This window comes from Podarcis filfolensis, assembly GCF_964270895.1.
Source record: "Podarcis filfolensis genome assembly, chromosome: 14".
Taxonomy (NCBI): Eukaryota; Metazoa; Chordata; class Lepidosauria; order Squamata; family Lacertidae; genus Podarcis; species Podarcis filfolensis.
In genome coordinates, this window is record NC_139616.1 from 52,566,346 (window position 1) to 52,589,485 (window position 23,140).

At 45.9% G+C, this 23,140-nt stretch overlaps 1 protein-coding gene and 1 pseudogene across 2 annotated transcripts in view; both read left to right on the forward strand.

The window, feature by feature from the left end:
* LOC310748729 (HLA class II histocompatibility antigen, DR alpha chain-like) overlaps window positions 1–23,140 on the forward strand; it is a 196,188-nt pseudogene that overhangs the window by 131,085 nt on the left and 41,963 nt on the right. The window lies entirely within an intron of this gene.
* On the forward strand, window positions 2,773–23,133 carry LOC310748716 (extracellular calcium-sensing receptor-like; the record flags this gene model as incomplete). Its single annotated transcript, XM_083584558.1, has 5 exons — window positions 2,773–2,972; window positions 4,228–4,412; window positions 5,938–6,229; window positions 12,575–12,802; window positions 22,981–23,133. Exons 1-5 carry the CDS (start codon window positions 2,961–2,963, stop codon window positions 23,131–23,133), a joined length of 870 nt encoding a protein of 289 aa, XP_083440684.1. The 5' UTR covers window positions 2,773–2,960.

The window sequence follows — 23,140 nt, forward strand, 5'->3', positions numbered from 1 at the left end:
CCCAGTGAGCTGCTCTTTACGACAAACGGCCTTTGGCATCATCTTCTCCATTGCGGTGTCTTGTGTCTTGGCCAAAACTATCACGGTGGTTCTGGCCTTCATGGCCACCAAACCAGGATCCAGGGTGAGGAAATGGGTGGGGAAATCTCTGGCCAACTCTGTTCTTCTGGGTTGCTGCTCCCTTCAAGTCAGTATTTGTGCTGTTTGGCTCTGTACGGCTCCTCCCTTCCCAGATGTGGACATGAGCTCTCTGGCGGAGGAAATCATCCTGGAATGCAACGAAGGCTCTGCCCCCATGTTTTATTGTGTCCTGGGGTACCTGGGATTTCTGGCCAGTGTCAGCTTCACCATGGCTTTCCTGGCCAGGAAGTTGCCCGACAGTTTCAACGAAGCCAAGTTCATCACTTTCAGCATGTTGGTGTTCTGCAGCGTTTGGCTGTCCTTTGTTCCCTCTTATCTGAGCACCAAAGGAAAGCAGATGGTGGCTGTGGAGATCTTCTGCATCTTGGCCTCCAGTGCAGGCTTGCTCGCTTGCATCTTCTTCCCCAAATTGTACATAATCATTCTGAGGCCCGACTTGAACAGCAAAGACCACTTGATTCTGAGGAGCAAATAGGAGTCAACTTGTGTTGATGCCTTTAATTGTTGCATTATTAGAAAATGTGGATATTTGTTGGAATAAAACTGGCCAAGGAAATCTCTTGTGTGTCAAGCTTGCAAAAATCTATCATTTGCCCAATAATAAATGCTGGAAATGTAATGAAACTGAAGGTACTTTCTACCACCTTTGGTGGACGTGCCCAAGGATCAAGGTCTTCTGGGAAATGATCTATAATGAAATTAAGAAGGTTCTTAAGTGTACCTTTCATAAGAAACCAGAGGCCTTTCTCCTGGGCATGGTAGGCCAATTGGTGTCAAGGAAAGATAGGACGTTTTTTATGTATGCTACAATAGCAGCAAGAGTTCTTTTAGCAAAGTATTGGAAGACACAAGAACTACCCACGCTGGAAGAGTGGCAGACGAAGGTGATAGACTATATGGGATTGGCTGAGATGACTGGCAGAATCCGCGACCAAGGAAAAGAGACGGTGGAAGAAGATTGGAAGAAATTTAAAGTTTATCTTAAGAACTGTTGTAAAATTAATGAGTGCTAAAATGTCATGGGTATCGTAAAACAGAATTGCAGCGATAAATGATTGGGTAAGAGTAAAAGGATTAAAGAAAGTGAATCATAAGTAATTGAAATTAGGGATTGCTGAAAAAGTTTAAAACAGGGATGCAGGAAAGGGAGGTATGGGGAAGTCGTTGAAATAAGGCTTAAGAAAAAGAGGTTATGAAATTATACGTGTTTATATGTTTGTTTGTCTATGTATTGTTAGTTGTAAAGTGTTTTAATTCATGTTGGAAAATCAATAAAAATTTATTTAAAAAAAAGGAAATCTCTTGTGTGTCCCAATTCTTATCTTTTTTCATAATCAGTTTTTTCTCTCCTCTCTTGTCACTGTCTATTTACATACAGCATTTTTCACAATCTGTGCTGAAAGTGGTTCACACAAAAATCAAAGTCTAAACACAGTCTATATATATATATATGTGTGTGTGTGTGTGTGTGTGTGTGTGTGTGTGTGTGTGAACATTGGGAGAACATGCTACATCCAGTCCATGGCACATCTAGTCCTGCATCCTGTTCTCACAGGGGCCAATAAGATTATCATTAATACTAGTATTTTTTCAATTTGTATACCATCCTTCATTTATGGTTATAGTTACTGTACCCCATCACATTGATTGGGTTCCCCCGGCCATTCTTGGTAGCTTCCGACATAGCCATTTCCGACCTGGGAGGAGAGGGTGTTGCGGGCAGAAATCCCTCCCACATCTCACACGCGGGGGCTGGCCCTTGCCCCCGCGTGGTTAGGGAATCCCCGGGCGTGTCAGCGACCCGGCCCGACAATCAGTTTTTTCGCCTACCTCGTAGCAAACGTCACAACTTATTTTGGTATTGGCGGTTAGGCATTGGCAGGGGTCAATTGTTATGCAAATGAAGGGGGGAAGGAAGCGCCATCACCTTCCCCAAAAGTAAGGGTAGTCCGGTAGAGGACTCCGAGGGGCGTGGCCTTGTCCGAAACCTAGGGAGGTAAGGGCCTCCGGCACGCCCCAGAGCGGTGACACCCGTGGGATCCTAGTTGGCGTACTTCAACAGGACTCCCACGGTTTGTGGACAACCCTTCCCGGTCCCCATGCCGGGTAGACGACAGGAGCCAATGCCTAAGGCCAATACCTTCCAATTCTGTAATCAATAAAGTTGTGGCCTTTTTATGCCCATTAACCTAAAATTCTGTGTCCGGTGTCTTCATTTCACATGGGGGAGGGGACTTGCCACGCAAATATAAAAACATAATAAAACATTGCACACTTGAAGGCTTATCGATACAGGGCTGCCTTCAGATGTTTTTTATATTGGTATTCATCTCCTTGACATCTCATGGGAGGGCGTTCCCCAGGGAAGGCCCCACTACCCATAAGGCCCTCTGCCTGGTTCCCTGTAACCTCACTTCTCGCAGTGTCAAGGACTGGGCAGAGGAGGAATGGTGGAGACTGCCTCTCCAGCCCAATCCTTCCAGGGAAGAGGAAGAAGAAGACAGTTTAGATTTACAACAGGACTTGAGAGAGGTCACAGCTCAGAGGCAAATGAGGGGGGAAGTTGGGAAATAATTATTTGGGAAATAATGGGAGAGGAAGAGGAGGAGGAAGTGGGGGGGGAGGCAGTTGATGAACAAAATTTATTGTTAAGATGACATGTAGAACAATTAAGTAGTGCAATAAATCATCAAAATACGGAACTTGGAAGACTGGGGGCCGAATCGCAGAGGCGTTCAGTGAGACACCCCAGTGATTCCCCCCCCCCGAAGTTCAGTGGAGAGAAATATGAGTTCCTTGGGTTTAAAGCGAATGTGAACATGTTTTTCAAGGTGAGGGAAGATGATTTTCAGACAGACCAGCAATGATTAATGTTCTAGAAGGAGTTGCCAGGTGATTTCTTGATTAATCAGCATCCTTGTTTGTTGAGATTGGACAGCTTTATGACTCACCTCAAGTCCATGTTCCAGGACCCGAAGCAGAAATCTGCATGTACACAAAAGTTATTGAAGCTGAAGCAGGGGTCTAACTCAGTAATGGGGTGCAGTACAGAGTTCAGTTTGCTGTTGCAGGAGCTAGTGTGGAATCAGGAAGCCTTGATGGCTATTTACCATACAGGGCTGAGTGAAACTCTGTTGGGTGAGTTGGCAAGAATGGACCCCCCCCCCCAGTTCCCTGGAGGTGTTGATGCAAGTGGCCTTGAGGCTCGATCAGAGTTGTGAGCCCTCATCGACTCAGGTTCCTCAGCAGATTTTCTTGATGTTGAATTTGCTAAGGAACAGGGCATACCCATGCAGAAACTGTCGAATCCTTTGGAAGTACAGACCATTGATGGAAGACCCCTGGTGTCTGGGGTGGTTTCTCACACTACTGTGCTGTTGTCCCTGGAGCTACCAGCTCATCGAGAGCAAGCTACCTTCCACTTGGCAAAGTTGGCCACGTTTTCTCCCTCCCCTTAACTGGTGTACAAGGATGCACCAGTTGTTGTTGTTGCTGCTGCTCCTCTTAGTGTTACACCCCTGAGGTCCAAAATCCTAAAAATCACGCCTCTGTTGGTGACATACATACACGTGAGGAAAATGGGGCATGTGTGATTGAGCAAGAGATTTGGAAAAACTAGGGAGCTCCCTTCAGATTACCGGTTTGCAGGTGGGCTGCTTGTTTTCCTGTGACTCTCCATTCCCAGTGCACTGCTCAACAAGAAAGAAGTATGATTATTTTGCTCTTATTATTTTGTCTCACAGAGCACAATGCTCAACGGAGATAACGTCGGAACTAGTAATTATCTCAGACTGCTGGGTTTCATCATCCATCTTGCCAAATCTCATCTAAGACCATGAATGCAGTCAGAGTGTAAAGCTTATATCAAATAAACGCTGTGAAATTCAGAGCCCCAGTGAGAAATTCTGAACACACAGGATCTCATGGGTCAGATCTTTGGCACATCGCCTTTATCAAATTAATCCAGAGCCAATAAACCTAATGCAATTTATGGTGGATGAGAGATAAATTTGCCGTTCTGCATAACTGTTGGTGAAGATGAGAGGAGCATTTGTGCTGCTAATTCTTCTCTTCCTGTGGCTCCAGATGCCTCCAACTGAGTGCAAGGAAGACTCTGAGAGATGCACCATGATGGATCCTTTCCAGCTTCCATACCAGAATTATCAGAGAGGGGACCTGATCATTGGAGGAATTATTAATACTTTTGGCTATGCATCTGAAGAAAAAGATTTCCAGGAACATCCAAACACAGAAGTTACAGATCAACTTTTGTAAGGAAATAACTCTATCCTTTATAGTGTACACTTCTATATGCTGCTATAGGCTACAACTACACCATACAAACCATGGCATGCTCAGAAAATGTTTGACTTCTTTTCCATGTATGAAGGTTAAAAATACAGTTTATTCTCTTTATATTGTGATCATGGCATCTTCTTCTGTGTTGCTTTATTCCTCATCTGGAGGTTTCTGTCTTCTGCCTCTTCTGCTTTCTCCTCACCTGATCTCATGCTTGATCCTCATCCTCCCTCTGTGTTTCCTTCCACACCAAGGATGGATGGTTTTACTTTGCAGCAAAACTTGATCCCCACATTTACAATCAGCATCATTTAATCTGACTGTCTCAGATGCTGTGATATCATAGATTCTGGATTATATTCCCTGTTGTACCATTTAAACAATGTTGGATAAAAAAACCCCTGAAGTGTTGCACACTTCTCCCCCCCCCAACCCCCCCCAAAGAATCTAACTGAGGTTATGCAAAGCAGACCAACTGAAATTCATACCTCTAGGTTTGTCTGATCTATTAATCACAAAAGATAAGAGAAAAATTCTTTGTGTGTGTGTGTTACAAGAATGTTCTGCACAAAATGCTTTTTAGATGTTGTTGTTGTTTAGTAGTTTAGTCGCGTCCGCCTCTTTGGGACCCCCTGGACCAGAGCACGCCAGGCACTCCTGTCTTCCACTGCCTCCCGCAGTTTGGTCAAACTCATGTTTGTAGCTTCGAGAACACTGTCCAACCATCTCGTCCTCTGTCGTCCCCTTCTCCTTGTGCCCTCCATCTTTCCCAAAATCAGGGTCTTTACCAGGGAGTCTTATCTTCTCACGAGATGGACAAAGCATTGGAGCCTCAGCTTCATGATCTGTCCTTCCAGTGAGCACTCAGTGCTGATTTCCTTCAGAATGGATAGGTCTGATCTTCTTGCAGTCCATGGGACTCTCAGGAGTCTCCTCCAGCACCAGAATTCAAAAGCATCAATTCTTTGGCGATCAGCCTTCTTTATGGTCCAGCTCTCACTTCCATACACCACTACTGGGAAAACCATGGCTTTAACTATACGGACCTTTGTTGGCAAGGTGATGTCTCTGCTTTTTAAGATGCTGTCTAGGTTTGTCATTGCTTTCCTCCCAAGAAGCAGGCGTCTCTTAATTTCGTGGCTGCTGTCACCATCTGCAGTGATCATGGAGCCCAAGAAATTAAAATCTCTTACTGCCTCCATTTCTTCCCCTTCTATTTGCCAGGAGGTGATCGGACCAGTGGCCATGATCTTAGTATTTTGATGTTGCGCTCTCCTCTTTCACCCTCATTAAGAGGTTCTTTAATTCCTCCTCACTTTAGATACTATATTCCTAAAGCTGACTGAATACTGATCATGGATTTCCGTTATCAAGTGTTAGCAGCCACAATGCATATGAGTTTTTTTTGCTTATTTGTGTTATTTAATCTTTCGGAATTTGCTGGAAAAAGCCAGAAAAAATGAATACCTCTGACACACTGTACAACTTTTTTATTAGTTCAGCACTGAAGTACTACCAGAATACCCTCTCCCTGGTGTTTGCTGTGAAAGAAATCAATGAGAACCCCAACATTGTACCGAATATGAGCTTTGGGTTTCACCTCTATGATAGCTTTGTGAATACAAGGATGACTTATCAGAACACCCTGAAACTTCTGTCCACCACAGAAAGGATTGTCCCCAACTTCAAATGTGACAAGAAAAGAAATATGATGGCTGTTATTGGAGCACTTGACTCTGACATCTCCCTTCACATGACTACGATCTTAGGCATCTACAAGATTCCACAGGTATAACAATAGTAATAGTAATATAGTAATAGTAATATGGCACCCATCTGACTGGGTTGAGCCAGCCACTCTGGATAGCTTCAACTAAGTTATAAAACCACAGGAAAGCATCAAGCATTAAAAACTCCCCAATACAGGGCTGCCTTCGGATGTCTACTAAAAGTCAGTTGTTTATTTTCTTGACATCAGATGGGAGAGTGTTCCACAGGGTGGGTGCCACCACTGAAAAGGCCCTCTGCCTGGTTCCCTGTAACTTCATTTCTCACAGTGAGTGGACTGCCAGAAGGCCCTCGGATCTGGACCTCAGTGTCTGGGATGGATGATGGGGTGAAGATGCTCCTTTACTTATACTGTGCTGAGGCCATTTAGGGCATTCAATGCCAGTACAAACACTTTGAATTGTGCTCAGAAACGTCCTGGGAACCAATGTAGATACTTTCTGACTGGTTTTATAAGGTCTCGACAGCCACTCTGAGTCACCAGTCTAGCTGCTGCATTCTGGACTGATTGCAGTTTCCGAACCACCTTCAAAGGCAGCCCCACATAGAGGGTATTTCAGTATTCATAGCGGTAAATACTGAATATGTGAGCTGTGAAGTTTTTCTGCCTCTGGTTCTCCATAATTCCCTTTTACCTTGGTTCATTTTTCTGAAAAAAAAAGAAGTGAGAAAGAAAAATACAAAACTTATACAAAAGTGTCTGGCTTTTCTTATGTTTTTGGTAAAAAATCATACCTGGAAAAATAAAAAGTTCACTCACTGATATTCAGTCGTGGTTGGAAGGGCTTTGGTGCTCACCTGACTTCCTGTCACAGGTGTCACTGCAGCTTGTCTGGAAGGAGGGAGGGAAAGGGAGAGGGAGGGAGGTTGGTGCAGCGCAAATGCACCAGTAGGAATCCTCCTCCCAGGAAGACGCACAACACCAGTTGCGAGAGGGCAGAGAAACGATGCTACCCAACTAATGCTGGAGAAACACACTAGGTTATGGTGAGATCTGGGACGCGGGTGGTGCTGTGGGTTAAACCACAGAGCCTAGGACTTGCCGATCAGAAGGTCAGCGGTTCGAATCCCCGCGACGGGATGAGCTCCCATTGCTCGGTCCCTGCTCCTGCCAACCTAGCAGTTCGAAAGCACCTCAAAGTGCAAGTAGATCAATAGGTACCGCTCTGGCGGGAAGGTAAAGGGCGTTTCCCTGCGCTGCTCTGGTTCGCCAGAAGCGGCTTAGTCCTGCTGGCCACATGACCTGGAAGCTGTACGCCGGCTCCCTTGGCCAATAAAGCGAGATGAGCGCTGCAACCCCAGAGTCGTCCGCGACTGGACCTAATGGGGTCCCTTTACCTTTACCTTTACCTTTATGGTGAGATCAACATGCATCCATAAATGGATCCCCCCCTCCTTTTTGCTTTTTTTTCTGTTCCAGAAGGATGTTGAAGGAATGCCTGTGATGGCCCCTGCCAACCAGCTGGTTTGATCCATGCAGGCATTAGTTTATCTATGAATGTCAGTTGCTCTCAGTTCCTCTTGTTTCCAATCTGAAAGGGTGACCACAAAATTGGTGGAGCCCCGCCCCCCCCCCCATTCTAAAAGGCCTCAAAAGAATAAATCCGCATTTCAGTGTTCATTTCTCCTATTTTTGTATTTTTGTAAGCATATTTGCCTAATCCACATATTTACCAGCAATTTCTCCATGGTAGTATATTTTTGGATTTTATTTTGACTAAGAATGGCACTTTTATGACCAGTGTCTCTTAATATAAGCATTTATATTAAGCTCTACCTCTCTTTTAAATCAGAACCAGTGAGGGCGGTGAAGGTCCTGTGTGAGTGTCTGGAGGCGGTTGGAGGATGGATGGCGGCTAACAGATTGAGGTTGAATCCTGACAAGACAGAAGTACTGTTTTGGGGGGACAGGAGGCGGGCAGGTGTGGAGGATTCCCTGGTTCTGAATGGGGTAACTGTGCCCCTGAATGACCAGGTGCGCAGCCTGGGAGTCATTTTGGACTCACAGCTGTCCATGGAGGCACAGGTTAATTCTGTGTTCAGGGCAGCTGTTTACCAGCTCCATCTGGTACGTAGGTTGAGACCCTATCTGCCTGCGGACTGTCTCGCCAGAGTGGTGCATGCTCTGGTTATCTCCCGCTTGAACTACTGCAATGCACTCTATGTGGGGCTACCTTTGAAGGTGACTCGGAAACTACAACTAATCCAGAATGCGGCAGCTAGACTGGTGACTGGGGGCGGCCACCAAGACCATATAACACCGGTCTGGAAAGACCTACATTGGCTCCCAGTACGTTTCCGAGCACAATTCAAAGTGTTGGTGCTGACCTTTAAAGCCCTAAACGGCCTCGGTCCAGTATACCTGACGGAGCGTCTCCACCCCCATCGTTCTGCCGGGACGCTGAGGTCCAGCGCCGAGGGCCTTCTGGTGGTTCCCTCATTGCGAGAAGCAAAGCTACAGGGAACCAGGCAGAGGGCCTTCTCGGTAGTGGCACCCGCCCTGTGGAACGCCCTTCCAGCAGATGTCAAAGCGATAAACAACTACCTGACATTCAGAAGACATCTTAAGGCAGCCCTGTTCAGGGAAGTTTTTAACATGTGATATTTTAGTGTATTTTTGGTTTCTATGGAAGCCGCCCAGAGTGGCTGGGGAGGCCCAGCCAGATGGGCGGGGTATAAATAATAAATTATTATTATTATTATTATTATTATTATTATTATTATTATTATTATTGGTTGGAGAAGGGAAATGCAAAATACAGAAAAGGACAAAGGTCAAAGGATAGTTGCATTTTGGTTCACAAATTGTTTATGGAATTCTAAGTAAGGTAAATTTGCATTCAAATGTGAAGCCGACTGAATTTTTCTCCTATCCCTTGCCATGTCTCATCAGAAAGGGATGTTGCTTATCCGTATGTTGCCCACTAGCCCCAGCCACTATAACTCAATGGTCAGGGATGACCACTGGGGGTCCAGGAAGCTCTGAAGGGCCATAGCTTCCTCGCTCATGTAGTGAACCATGATTTCCAGGTACAAAAGAGATTCTGGACACACAACCCATCCACAGATTTGCTGAGCTTTACTTCCTTCCTTCCAAAGAAGCAGAACTTGTAGGAAAATGTCCATAGCTTGCACTAGTTTAGTGGTGTATTTCAGGACAAAGTATAGGAAAACGTGAAGGCCTTATTTTGCTACCTTCTTTGGGGAGGGGGAATGCAAAATAAAGAAGAAGAAGAACTAAAGATTTGAGCAATAATAAGAATAATAGCTTCCAAAAAAATATAAAAAATACAAAAAACCTCAAACTTAAAAAACTTCTCTAAAGAGGGGTTCCTTCAGATGTCTTTTAAAATTCAGGTAGTTGTTTATTTCCTTGATATCTGATGGGAGGGTGTTCCACAGGGCAGCCTCATAGACCTAATATCACATAAGAACTATTTCCTTTTCTACATACTTCATTATAAATGATAAACCTGACCAAGATGTTGTCATTGATGAATAATGGATTCAGTGGTTTTATGTTATAACACTTCTAAAACAAGGAATTTGTACTTTCATTCATTCAAATTCCTCCAATATACAAAACAAAAGAATATAATTTTACATTCAATAAATTCTCATGGGTTCCACTTCAGGCAGCTATGTGGGATGCATCCTAACCGTTTGCACTAACTCTCCCATTTTTGTGAGATTGATTTCTTCCTTAGATTGCTTATTGTGTATTGGCTCCAATGAGGAGGACCGAGTTGCAGCTCCAAACCTTCTTCCGGACGGTGCCCAATGAGAAATATCAATATGCAGGGATTGTCAAGCTACTTCTTCATTTCCAATGGACGTGGGTCGGACTTGTTGCATCAGATGATGAAAATGGAGAGAGGTTTATGGAAATCTTAGGGCCAATTCTCTCCCAGCATGGAGTCTGCACAGCCTTCAAGGAAAAACTACCATCCTTATCTCAAGGGGTAGATCATTTCAGTTCACTGGAACTCATTCAGACTAAGTTCTCTTTCCTGATGGACTCAGACATCAATATATTAGTGCTATGTGCAGAACCTCAAACTACTGCAGCTGTGAAATGGATGATTTATTTTTCTTCATTAGCTGAAGATATTGCAGAGAATTATACAGGGAAAGTGTGGGTTTTGACAGCCCAATGGGCCTTCTCATCAGATACAATGCAAAGGTATTGGGATATTCAAGTCTTTGACGGTGCCCTGTCTTTTGCAATCCACACAGAAAAAGTCCAGGGATTTAAAGAATTCCTTCAGACCCTAAACCCCAACTCTCCAAATGGAGATGGGTTCCTCCAGACTTTCTGGGAAAAGGCATTCAACTGCTTATTTTCTGTTTCCAATGACCCCAATGAAAGCAGAGAAACATGCACTGGCAAAGAGAGTCTGGAGAGCCTTCCTGGGCACATTTTTGAAATGACCATGACTGGTCAAAGTTACAGTACCTATAATGCGGTTTATGCCATTGCATATACTTTGCACAAGATTCTCTCATCCAGGCCAAAACACAGAAGGATGGCAGGCAGAGGTGGACTCGATCCTTCCAAACTGCAACCTTGGCGGGTAAGACTTCATATTCGGAATGTTGTTTGGGGCTAGTATATTGGATGATGACACACATCCCTAGAATAAATACACCTCTTACAGATGTGTAAAACAAATGTTCTTTTCAGTGCTTCCCTGCTTTGCTTGCCTTTAATTTGGAGCCAGAATCAATATATTCCCTGTACTTCCCCTTCAAGTTGCAGAGGTGGAAGTATCTCCTCCTGCACTTCCTCACACAGAAATGTCACCTCTTTGTAGAACTCAACAATGTTGTGTAAGGAGCTGAATGTTCCGCTGTCCTATGTGTTTTTGATGCTGATATGTCAGGAGTGGTGAAGAAGGAGGCATGTGAAAGTGGGCCTCATGATGTGTTAATATCAGAATAACCTCTCCAGTACTTTCCTCTGGCAGTATCTCAGCCTTTGACATTGCACAAACCCCTATAATAAAATAAATATAAAATAAAATAATAATATAATATAATATAATATAATATAATATAATATAATATAATAATATAATATAATATAATATAATATAATATAATATAATATAATATAATATAATATAATATAATATAATATAATTAATATAATATAATATAATATAATATAATATAATATAATATAATATAATATTTTTCTATAAAACCACTGAAAACCCCCAACATTAAAAACTTCCCTCCAATATGAGTACTTTAAAAAGTGAATAGACGCCAAACATCACAATGCATTCCATATAAAAATGGTTCTTAGACTAGACTTGTTTCATTATCCATGTGATAATGCGCAGTCAGGGAAGAGAAAGGACAAATATCAAGAATGAACAATGCATTTGAAATTATTTAGCTATGTTTCTACCCCTGACTGCCAAAGCATTCTGTCTGTCTATTAGAACCTGCATTTCCTTCTGAACCAAAGATGCACTTATACGGCTATTTTAAATGTAATTGCTCTTCCCTCCCAAAGCCAGGTGAATGTTGGGAGTTTCCATTCCACCTTTAGTTGCAGACATGGGATTGTTACATAGCACATGTCTGTTTACATTCCAGCACAGTTTGCTGGCGTAAGCAGAACTTCTGCTGTATTGCTTTTGTTTTGACTCTCTCTCTCTGAGAAGTCGGCAAGGAGAGACGACAGGTTTCTTTGTCTTGAATTATGATTAATAAATCCCTAGTTCATAGTATCAGCCTCTTCTGTTTGTGCGGTTTACACTGCTGAATATAGTGTGCTCAAGTCCGAGAGGCTTGAGTCACTGATTTATGTCGGAGCCATATGAGGTCGATGTATCCTTGCAGTGGCACGGCTGGAAGGAGACAATCCAGCTGGGGGCTAGACAGCTGGCCTTTCGACCCCCAGATGCTGACAGTGAGCAAGGCAGTGCATCCCATGCCACCTTGGGGAAGGAGACACAAGGCCTCTGGGAGGCCAGGAAAAAAGGTGCCCCCTTGCTTATCAGCCTGTGAGGAGGTCATGACAAGTCTCTGGGAGCTTCCCAAGGCCTTCCTGCAACCTTCCCTAGGATGCCCCTCTCCACCTTGTGGAGGGCAGTTCCAGGGGTTCCTGATTTTGCACGATTTTGCCTTTGCACATGGACCCCCAGAAAGGAAGCCGTATATAAGTGCTTCGCCAACTGTACTTCCTAGAAATCCATATGTGCTCCAAAGGTGGACCACATCATTTTTGACTCCTTTCCATTGTGTGACATATATTGATTGATTTCCTTTCTAAAACCAATAAAGTGTCTCCCTTCTTTACTTTTTGAACTTTGCTTTGTTTTCTTCTGCCTAGCTTCCCTCTTTCCTGAGGAGCATCTCCTTCAACAACAGTGCTGGGGACTTTGTGTCTTTTGATGAGAATGGGGAATTGGCAGCTGGATTTGACGTTATTAACTGGGTTACTTTCCCCAACCAAACCTTCTCACGAGTGAAAGTAGGAAAGACAGAACCACAGGAATCGCACTATGTGGGCTTCAGCATGGATGAAGAAGCCATCACATGGCACAAAGCATTCAATCAGGTGGGAGTGGACTCTTGGTTTTCAAAAAAGGGAGCATTTTTATTAATATTAAGAATACAAATTCAAGAATAAGGTCCGGTGTTAATAACATTCTTAAGTTCAGTTATTGCATGAAGGGGTTACTACAAGAGAGTAAGCTCTCCTGCCGATCTTAGCCAGGTCACATTAATGTAGGACTGAAGGTAAAAGGGAAGGCAAATGACCCCTTAATGGTTAATTCCAGCCAAAGGGGACTATGGGGTTGTAGCGCTCATCTCCCTTTTCAGGCCGAGGGAGCCAGCCTTTGTCTGCAAACAGCTTTCCAGGACATGTGGCCAGCAGGACTAAACCGCTTCTGGCACAACAGAACACTGTGACGAATGCCAGAGTGCACAGAAATGTTGTTTACCTTCCCACCACAGCGGTACCTATTTATTGACTTGCACTGGTATGCTTTCAAACTGCTAGGTTGGCAAGAGCTGGGACAGAGCAAGAGGAGCTCACCCTGTTGTGTGGATTTGAATCTTTGACCTTCTGATCAACAAGGAGCTCAGTTGTTTAGACTACAGGACCACCTGAGTCCCTATGTAGGAGTAAATCTTGTGTTACCAAACAACACACTTATATCTCAGAAGTATAAGTTACCCACTGCAAAGAAGAAGAAGAAGAAGAAGAAGAAGAAGAAGAAGAAGAAGAAGAGGAGGAGGAGGAGGAGGAGGAGGAGGAGTTTGGATTTGATATCCTGCTTTATCACTACCCTGTGGAGTGTCAAAGTGGCTAACATTCTGCTTTCCCTTCCTCCCTCACAACAAACACTCTGTGAGGTGAGACACTTCAAAGAAGTGTGACTGGCCCAAGGTCACCCAGCAGCTGCATGTGGAGGAGCAGAGACATGAACCCGGTTCACCAGATTACGAGTCCTCTGCTCTTAACCACTACACCACACTGGCTCTCAATGAAGGAAGAGTACTTGTCTTGTAGTGTTTCTCTGAGCATAATGTATATGCTTTCTATTTTGCCATCTCTGCCAACTCCCTGTAATTCATAATCTGTTGTCTTTCCTAGTCTCCTTTCCATCCACCATCTCATACAGATGAAATATTCAATTTCTCTTCTCCTTGACTCTCAATATTTATAAAGCAATTTATTTGGATAAATCAAACCCTGCGTCCAGTCACGCTTCCCTTTGCGCAGCTCTGTTCAGAAGCTGACCTGGCAGGGAGCAGAGTAGCAGCGGTCCTGTCCGTGTGAGATGAGGGATAAATCAAGTCCAGAGACAGTTCGGTTCTTATCTCTAGAAGCGTTTATTTACAAGCCATAAATCAGTCTCCTCCGTCGGAACTTGGAGGCATTCTCAGCCGTGCTTCCAAAAGCACACACTCGCAGCTTCTGTGCCAAGCTGCTGGTCAGTGGGAAGTGAAAGGAAGTCTGGAAGTCGTCACACACTGTGAGTCACTGCTCTGCGACAAGCTCCTCCTTCTACTCCCCCTCCTCCCCCTAGATACAGGACACTTCGGAGTTCTGACCCTGTCAGTTCCAAACTCCACACCCCCTCTTGTCCTGGATCTGGGGACAATAGCCAACAATGCTTTCCCCATACACAGACCCTCACAGAACTCCTCGTGCTTCTGGAAGGTCAATGGTTTTGTGAAACCATCAGCGAGGTTCTTTGTTGAGGGACAGTATTTCAGAGCAACTAGCCCCTCATGAACGCTCTGACACACATTTCGGAAGCGTATGTCCAAATGTTTGGTCCTCGCTTTGAATTGCCCTGTCTCAGCTAATTTAAGGCATGGTTGATTGTCCTCATGCACCACAACAGGCTGACAATCCTCTTCACAGATTTCCTCGACCAAACACACATAGAACTCCAGTTCTCTGCAAACCTCTGATAGCGCACTGAACTCAGCTTCAGTAGATGAAAGCGCTATGAGACTTTGCTTTCGGGACCTCCACCCAATCACTGAGTCCCCAAACTTCACCACTAGGCCTGACACTGATTTGCGGTCCTCAAGGTTAGCCCAATCCGAATCCACCCAGGCGGTCAGCTTGACATCACCCTCAGCTGACATCTTGAGGCAAAAGTCTTTGGTATCTTGCAGGTAACGTAGCACCCGCTTAACACCATTCCAGGCCTGCACACTAGGACTTGAAGCCTCTCTACTGAGCAGATTGACAGCAAACGCTATGTCTGGTCCGCTCCACTGTGACAGATACAACAGACTACCCAGAGCTGACTGAAAGAGTTCAGTGTTTTCGAACACCACGCGTTCTACTTGCTGACACTCCTTCACGTACCCAGTCTCCATGGGTGATCTGGCACCTGCACAATCAGACATCCTGAACTTCTCAAGCAACTGTTCAATCTTACCTTTCTGGCGAAGCAAAAAGCTTCCATCACTTGCTCTTGTGATCTCTACGCCTAGATAGGACTTGACATCTCCAAGTTGCTTCAGCTTGAACCGCTTACCAAGCTCCTTAGCAAACTTCTCCACCTGTTCACTTGTCCTTGTCATCAGCAAAATGTCATCAACAAACACCTGTGCCACTTGCTGTTGCAAGCCTGAATCTCTAATGTAAAGACAACTGTCTGCAAGAGATCTCTTAAAACCTAGCTTTTCTAAGGCTTCATGTAGGCACATATTCCAATTCCTGGCAGATTGGCGTAACCCATAGATGGATTTGTGCAACCGCCACACAACGCCTGGCTCACTGACTTCGAACCCTGGAGGAGGACGCATGTACAACTCCTCCTGGAGATCTGAGTTCAGGTAGGCGACATCTACATCAAAATGGTTCACCTTCCAACCTCTCTGTGCTGCTATTGCCAAAAGCATTCTCAAAGTCTCCGCCCTTGAAGTCGGCGAATAGACCTCTGTGAAGTGGACTCCGCGTTTCTGCGTAAATCCACGCGCCACTAACCTCGCTTTGTACTGTGGCTCTCCTGCTTTTGTGGGTTTAAGACGGTAAACCCATCTGCAGCCTACAGCTTGCTGGTTAGCTGGCAGCTGTGTGAGTGAGAACACTCCAAGAGACTCCATTGAATTCATCTCCTTCTGCATCGCCTCATGCCATTTGCTGGCTTCTTCCCGAGGCAACTTCTGAACATCCTCAAAGGATTCAGGTTCACATCTAGCCACACCAACCCAGACACTCGTGGCTTCAAACCTTTCAGGTGGCTTCCCTTTGGTTGATCTTGCTGACCTCCTCAGCGTGAATTCTGGAACTGCGCCTGATTCACCTGGATCAACCCTCCTATCCTCTATGTCAGCATCATCCCCCTCTGACCTGCTGCGCCGTTTAGGGCGAACAGCTGGTTCTGCTGGCGAGGATGATTCACTCCTTGGCTCAGACTTGACAGAGACCTGCGGAGGGGTCCTGGGACTCCCTTTTGGAGAGATACGGAGCCTCTCCCTTGGAGATCCCGGCTCTGGACTCTGTGGCTGTGGACTGTGCTCATCAGCAACAGGTTCAGCCTCACCCTCTTCCTCTTCCTCATCTGATTCTACCAGAACATCCGGATTTCCGTGAAGCCGCTTCCACCCACTCTGCTCGCAAAACTCAGCACTGCCGCTAATAAGCAGCCTGGACTGGTTGCCAGCAGGGTATGCGAAGCGCCACGCCTTTGAACCCGGCTCATAGCCTACAAAGATCATTTTCCTGGATCTTGGCTCACCTTTTCTGCGCATGGCCTTTGGAATCAGAACCCAAGCTGTAGACCCAAAAGTGTGCAGAAAATGTACTTTGGGCTTTTTCCGATGAAGCAGAAAATATGGTGTGTCTCCTACACTGGAATTGAACACTCTATTCTGCAGGAAACATGCTGTCCGATAACTCTCGGCCCAAAAGCGCTGTGGCAGACCTGAGTCTGCCAGCATAGCATTCGCTGACTCCTGTAGCGTGCGAAACTTCCTCTCTGCAACCCCATTCTGTTGCGGAGAGTGGGGGGCCGTCAGTCGATGACTGATACCCTTCTGCCTGAAGAACGATTGCAGCGCAGAACCTGTAAACTCCCCCCCCCCGATCAGATTGAAAGGAAACTACTTTGGTAGAGAACCGTAGCTCTACCGCTGTGATCCAATCCCTGATCAGTGCAGCTGCCTCTGACTTCTGTTGCAGAGCAAACAGCCACGCATGTTTTGTAAAATCATCAACCAAAAGCAAAACCCACTTAGAACCAGCTAACGAAGGTGTAGGCATGGGGCCCGACAAATCTGCATGCACAAGTTCAAAGGGTTTACTGGTTTTCCTCTCAGACCTGGGGTATGAGCATGTTGTGACCTTTGATTGCTTACAGGCTTGACAATCTAGGTATTTGTCACATGCCTTGAACCTGCACCCAATGGTATTGTCTGTGGCCTTCTTTACATATGACCACCCTGCGTGTCCAAACCTGCGATGCCATAAGTGTAAACAATCATGGTGTGGTGGGACATTTGCACACTGCCCTTGGGCATCGTCAATGGACTCTCCACTAGCCCCATCTTCCACCAGCCCCATTTTCCCACCAGCCCCATCTTCAATGGGCATCTCGACCAGAAAGAGCGTGCCTCTTCTCTGGACACTGTGGATCTTCTTCCCATTCCTGTAGAAGGAACACACATTGTTAGAAAACAAAACATCAAACCCAGCAGCCATAAGGGCTGGCACACTTAAAAGAGAGTGGGCAAGCTCTGGTACCACAAAAGCTTGCAACCAATGATCTAAAAAGGAACAATAAAGAAGCCCAGTTTCAGTCAGTGGTCTTTGAGACCCATCTGCTAAAGTAACATAGCGTCCAGTTTTAACTGTCTTGCAGTTCCTCAACAGCCCTCTAGAGGTCACAAGACAATGCGACGCTCCGGAATCCACAACGAGAGATAAAGAGTGTCTCTGGCTGTTTTCCACAGATGCCATGGCGTTGCTTGCACTCCCATCGGTTGCCATGGCCACAGCCTCTCCCCGGCTAAGGCTCTTGTCTTTTCTCAGAGACGCAATCGCAGCTGTGAGATGATAAGACGCCTTGTCTTTGTTTTTCTCCTGGCCTGTTGCTTTCCCACGTCGTTGCTGGGAACTGGCCCTGGGAACCTGCTTTGTTGACATTCCACGCCGGCCAGTGTCCTTGGCAGCCTGGGCCTCTAGCGGATGCTTCCCAGCGCTGTTGGACGTCGCCTCAAAGCACAAACAACTTTCGAAGCCTTTCGCTTTCTCAGAGCTCTTGGAATGGCCTGCCTGGCCTGCCCCCCCACTCGCTCTTGGGGTGCAGCCTTTGCCCTGTTCCACAGCTCTCAGCCGCTCTCCAGCACACAGTCCATCACACAGACGTGTCGAAGCATAGAAACAGCTTCCCGGAACAGCCCCCTCTGGTCTGGCTCTCCCTTCAGCCTGGGGCTTGCTCCCTTGGCCCTCGGCTTCCTCCCGGCCCTTGGCTCCTGCTGAGCCTTCGCACAGGCTCCTCAGCACCTGCCACGCGGCCTGAGCCGATTTAACGCCCTCCAGGTGGGGCAACAGCAAAGCGTCCATGCTTGCTTTCAGCAGGCAAAGCTCTCTCTGCTCTCTCTCACTCAGCAGAGCAGTAGCTTGCTTGGGTGGGGCTGGCTCCTTCTGGGCTAAACTCCAGAGCCCTGTGGCCACAAACCACCCCCTTGCTCTTCTTGACCAGGCCTCCCAGTTGGCCCCATTCAGCCTCTCACCGGGGTAGCTCTCTTGGCTCTGCTGTGCCTGTGCAGCAGCCATTCTTCCCCTCCCCGGGGCTTCAGCGTACTCACAAGTTTGCCAGCAAGCCGGACCTCCGAAGCAGCCGTTCCTTCTGGCTCTTGGCTCCTCTCCCCGGCATCTCCCACTGCCCTTGCCTGGCAGGATTACAGCAACACGTCGCTGGCAGCCTTCTCCCTTCTCACACTTATCAGGAAACGCGATACTTCCATAACCTTTGCATAAATCAAACCCTGCGTCCAGTCACGCTTCCCTTTGCGCAGCTCTGTTCAGAAGCTGACCTGGCAGGGAGCAGAGTAGCAGCGGTCCTGTCCGTGTGAGATGAGGGATAAATCAAGTCCAGAGACAGTTCGGTTCTTATCTCTAGAAGCGTTTATTTACAAGCCATAAATCAGTCTCCTCCGTCGGAACTTGGAGGCATTCTCAGCCGTGCTTCCAAAAGCACACACTCGCAGCTTCTGTGCCAAGCTGCTGGTCAGTGGGAAGTGAAAGGAAGTCTGGAAGTCGTCACACACTGTGAGTCACTGCTCTGCGACAAGCTCCTCCTTCTACTCCCCCTCCTCCCCCTAGATACAGGACACTTCGGAGTTCTGACCCTGTCAGTTCCAAACTCCACAATTTATTCAAACATACACAACCATTCTGGAATAACATGAATCTGCCAAATGATCTCGTCTCCTTGGTTCAAACTGTGTTCTTTACCATGCAAAAGGGAGCTTTCTCGTCTCCTCTTTTTCTGGCTAGGTGCTGCCCCTTGGTTTGTGCAATGATCGGTGCCAGCCAGGCTACAGCCGGAAAAAGAAGGAGGGGCGGCCATTTTGTTGCTATGACTGTGCTTCATGTCCAGATGGGATGATTTCAAACCAAACGGGTAGGAGACATCAGCTGCTCTTTTATAAAATGCTTCCTAGTCTATTTCAACAGTTTCCCCTTATTAACAATTCAGTGATCCCAAACAGGACAGCAGTTGCACTCCGATCTGGAAGAAAGAAGACAGACACAGGGAGTTGGGCAAACTAGAGCCACAACTTTAACCTTGACAAAGTAGATCTGTGGAAATAGGTGTGGATCATGTCCAGTGTTCTCTGCCTGCTCCCCACCTGCCACAATTTGTGGAGTCAGGGAAGACTTTCCTAACCCTCCACACCCAGAGTTTTAGGGGTGAGAGCCAGAAACACAAAATCAAATTCTGCTCCTCCAAATGGGCTTCTCACTTTTCAGCAGAGATGACCGTTTGCTCTTTCAATGGCCCCATATTAACAGTCGTCAATACTTTGCTTCCTAAATTCCTGGTGATTTGATTGATAACACCTATATGGTTTATGAAGAAATAATACCCGTTGCATTTTACTGGCTTCCACTTTTCTCTGATACTTGTTTCAGAGGAGATTTGAAAGGCCATTGGCGATGGAAGAATCCATTTCATTACAAAGAAAGAAACATGCCTGAAGAAAATGGTTGCCTTGTTTGATGGAACTTACATATCATTCTTTCCTTTTTTTAGATGCGGATTATTGTTTCAAATGCCAAGAAGGTAAATTTCCAAACCAGAACAGAGATCATTGCATTCCCAAGAGACAAAATTTTCTTTCCTATGCAGAGCCTTTGGGATTCACATTAGCTGCCTTGGCTCTGCTCTTCGCTTTGGTCACAGTCTTGGTCCTTGGCGTCTTCTCTAAGAACGGGGACACTCCCATTGTCAAAGCCAACAACCGGGACCTCACCTACACTCTGCTCCTTGCCCTCTTGCTCTGCTTCCTCTGCTCCTTGCTCTTCATTGGCCAGCCTCACCCAGTGAGCTGCTCTTTACGACAAACGGCCTTTGGCATCATCTTCTCCATTGCGGTGTCTTGTGTCTTGGCCAAAACCATCACGGTGGTTCTGGCCTTCATGGCCACCAAACCAGGATCCAGGGTGAGGAAATGGGTGGGGAAATCTCTGGCCAACTCTGTTCTTCTGGGTTGCTGCTCCCTTCAAGCCAGTATTTGTGCTGTTTGGCTCTGTACGGCTCCTCCCTTCCCAGATGTGGACATGAATTCTCTGGCAGAGGAAATCATCGTGGAATGCAACGAAGGCTCTGCCTCCATGTTTTATTGTGTCTTGGGGTACCTGGGATTCCTGGCCAGTGTCAGCTTCACGGTGGCTTTCCTGGCCAGGAAGTTGCCAGACAGTTTCAACGAAGCCAAGTTCATCACTTTCAGCATGTTGGTGTTCTGCAGCGTTTGGCTGTCCTTTGTTCCCTCTCATCTGAGCACCAAAGGAAAGCAGATGGTGGCTGTGGAGATCTTCTGCATCTTGGCCTCCAGTGCAGGCTTGCTCGCTTGCATCTTCTTCCCCAAATTGTACATAATCCTTCTGAGGTCCGACTTGAACAGCAAAGACCACTTGATTCTGAGGAGCAAATAAGAGTCAATTTGTGTTGATGCCTTTAATTGTTGCATTATTAGAAAATGCAGACATTTATTGGAAGAAAACTGGTGAAGGAAATCCCTTGTGTTTACCAATTCTTATCTTTTTCATACTCAGTTTCTCACCCCTCTTTTGTCACTGCGTTTTTCACAATCTGTACTTAAAGTGGTTCGCACAAAAGTCTAAACTCTGATTTTCCAGGGACAGTTCCGTAATTCCAAAAGAGCCATCATGGCTTCTGATTTGATCCTGGATTGTCCCTATTTCCCAAGCCAGTTCTGCCAGCACCAACGCGGGGAGGAGAATGAGCCAGGGCTTGTCCTGAGTGGTGGCAACAGTGGAGGTGGCCAAGAAGCCTCCTCTTGCCTCTCCATGGCTGCTGCTGCTGGCCTCCCCCCTTGGGGAACTCATAGCAGCTGCTGGGAAGCAGGTGGGGAGGAGAGGCTGTCACTGTCCAGGCCAACCCCGCAAGACATGCTGACTTTGAGGGGCAGGCGGAGGGCAGGGCTCCCCTGGGTGGGGAGAAAGGGGAAGGGGAGCAGAGGGGAGCACAAGAAGTCTTGATTTTTTTAAATATCGAAAATACTTTGTTCATCTGCATCTAATCTTGTCCCTTTCTAACATTTATTTTTGGGTGTGTGTTTTTCTTTTGAGGGTGCTCAAAACAGTCCTTTTGAGGGACTGTTGTTTTGTATATAAAAAGTGTAACTACTCCAGATCCTGCAAATGTCTCTCTGACATCATGATCCACTGTCCGATTTAGCCAACCACAGCTACAACCTCAATTTGACTTATTTAGAACCCTGCACTGTGTACCGAAGCTTTTTCCACTACTTAGGGCTGCCATACATCTGGGTTTCCCCAAACTCATCCAGGAATTGGGCAGCGAAATGGCATCCGGGCTGATTTCCACTGAATTAGCAAAAATAACTTCAACTGACAATTCAGAATATGAGTAGTTAATGACTTCACTGTGACTGTGGTTTTATTGCATGTAATTGATGTTGTGAAACTGAGGCTATATGTCTTAAGATTTTATAGTTTTATGGCAGGATGCAAGGTTGGTTTGTCAGCCTTGGTTTCCAGACTCTTTATCATCTTGGTTGCCCTCCTCTGCACACCTTCCAGTTTGCCAATATCCTTCTTCAAGTGTGACACCCAGAACTGGACACAGGACTCTAGGTGGGGTCTGACCAAGGCAGAAGAGAGCGGGACTATTGCTTCCCTTGAATGGGACACTAGACTTCTCTTGATGTAGCCTAGAATTCCATTAGGTGGTGGTGTTGCTGTTATTTTTGCTGCTGCATCACACTGTTGACTCATGCTAAGCTTATGGTCTACTAAGAAACTTTATGTAACCATATGGGGCAAATGTGCTGGACAACTGCATTTCTTCATAAAGTTCCCAGGTGAGTTGTACACATACACGGTCAAAAGTCTGGGCTTAAAGCAATGGGCACCCAAGTGGTGGCTGCTGACACCCAGGGTGTCACCAGTGTCTCCCATGGAGCCCATAAGGGATATTGTTTTTCCAATTCTGATGGTTTATATTGCTATGACATTTGTTTGCATAATGCACAAGAATATCTAAACTAGTAATTTTGGCAATGATTGGTGTTATTATAATTTTCATTGTGTACTGATGTCATTTCAAGTTGCATAATGAATGGCTAGAGTTTTCCTTTCCTTTTCTTTTTTGAACTCTACAACAATTATTTTTTTCTTTGAGATATATGTAGTCAGTGGCACTTGATAAGGAAGTTGAAGGCCGCTTTTGTCCAAGAGAGAGATTGTTGTTATTACTAAATTTGTTCCATGCATCACACCCTAAATTCCAGCGGTGCCAACTTGAATAAAATATGGGGGGCAGGTAAGCCTCACCCCACATACTTGATCACAAGAAGTGGCGCACTCACAGCATTTGAATGGCAGTGCCCATCGTCCTGAGGGGGCCTGGACCCCTCAAATATTTTTTGATCAATCTATGTTTTCGGCAATTATGCACAGTTTCTGGCCCAGATTTATAAATCTGGATCAGACTCTATAGGGTCTAAACTAACCCAAACCTGATTTCCCTGCCATGCATCCACATCCAGATCATGATCATGATCCAGAAAATAGAGTTCCCCAGTCTGGAGGTGGTCAAGAATAAGAAACCAACACAGAGGAAACTAATGAGACACAAATTTATTCAAAGATCAAGATCAGAGGTCAGAGTGAATGATATCCCAGGACTCCTCAAGCTCTAAGATACAC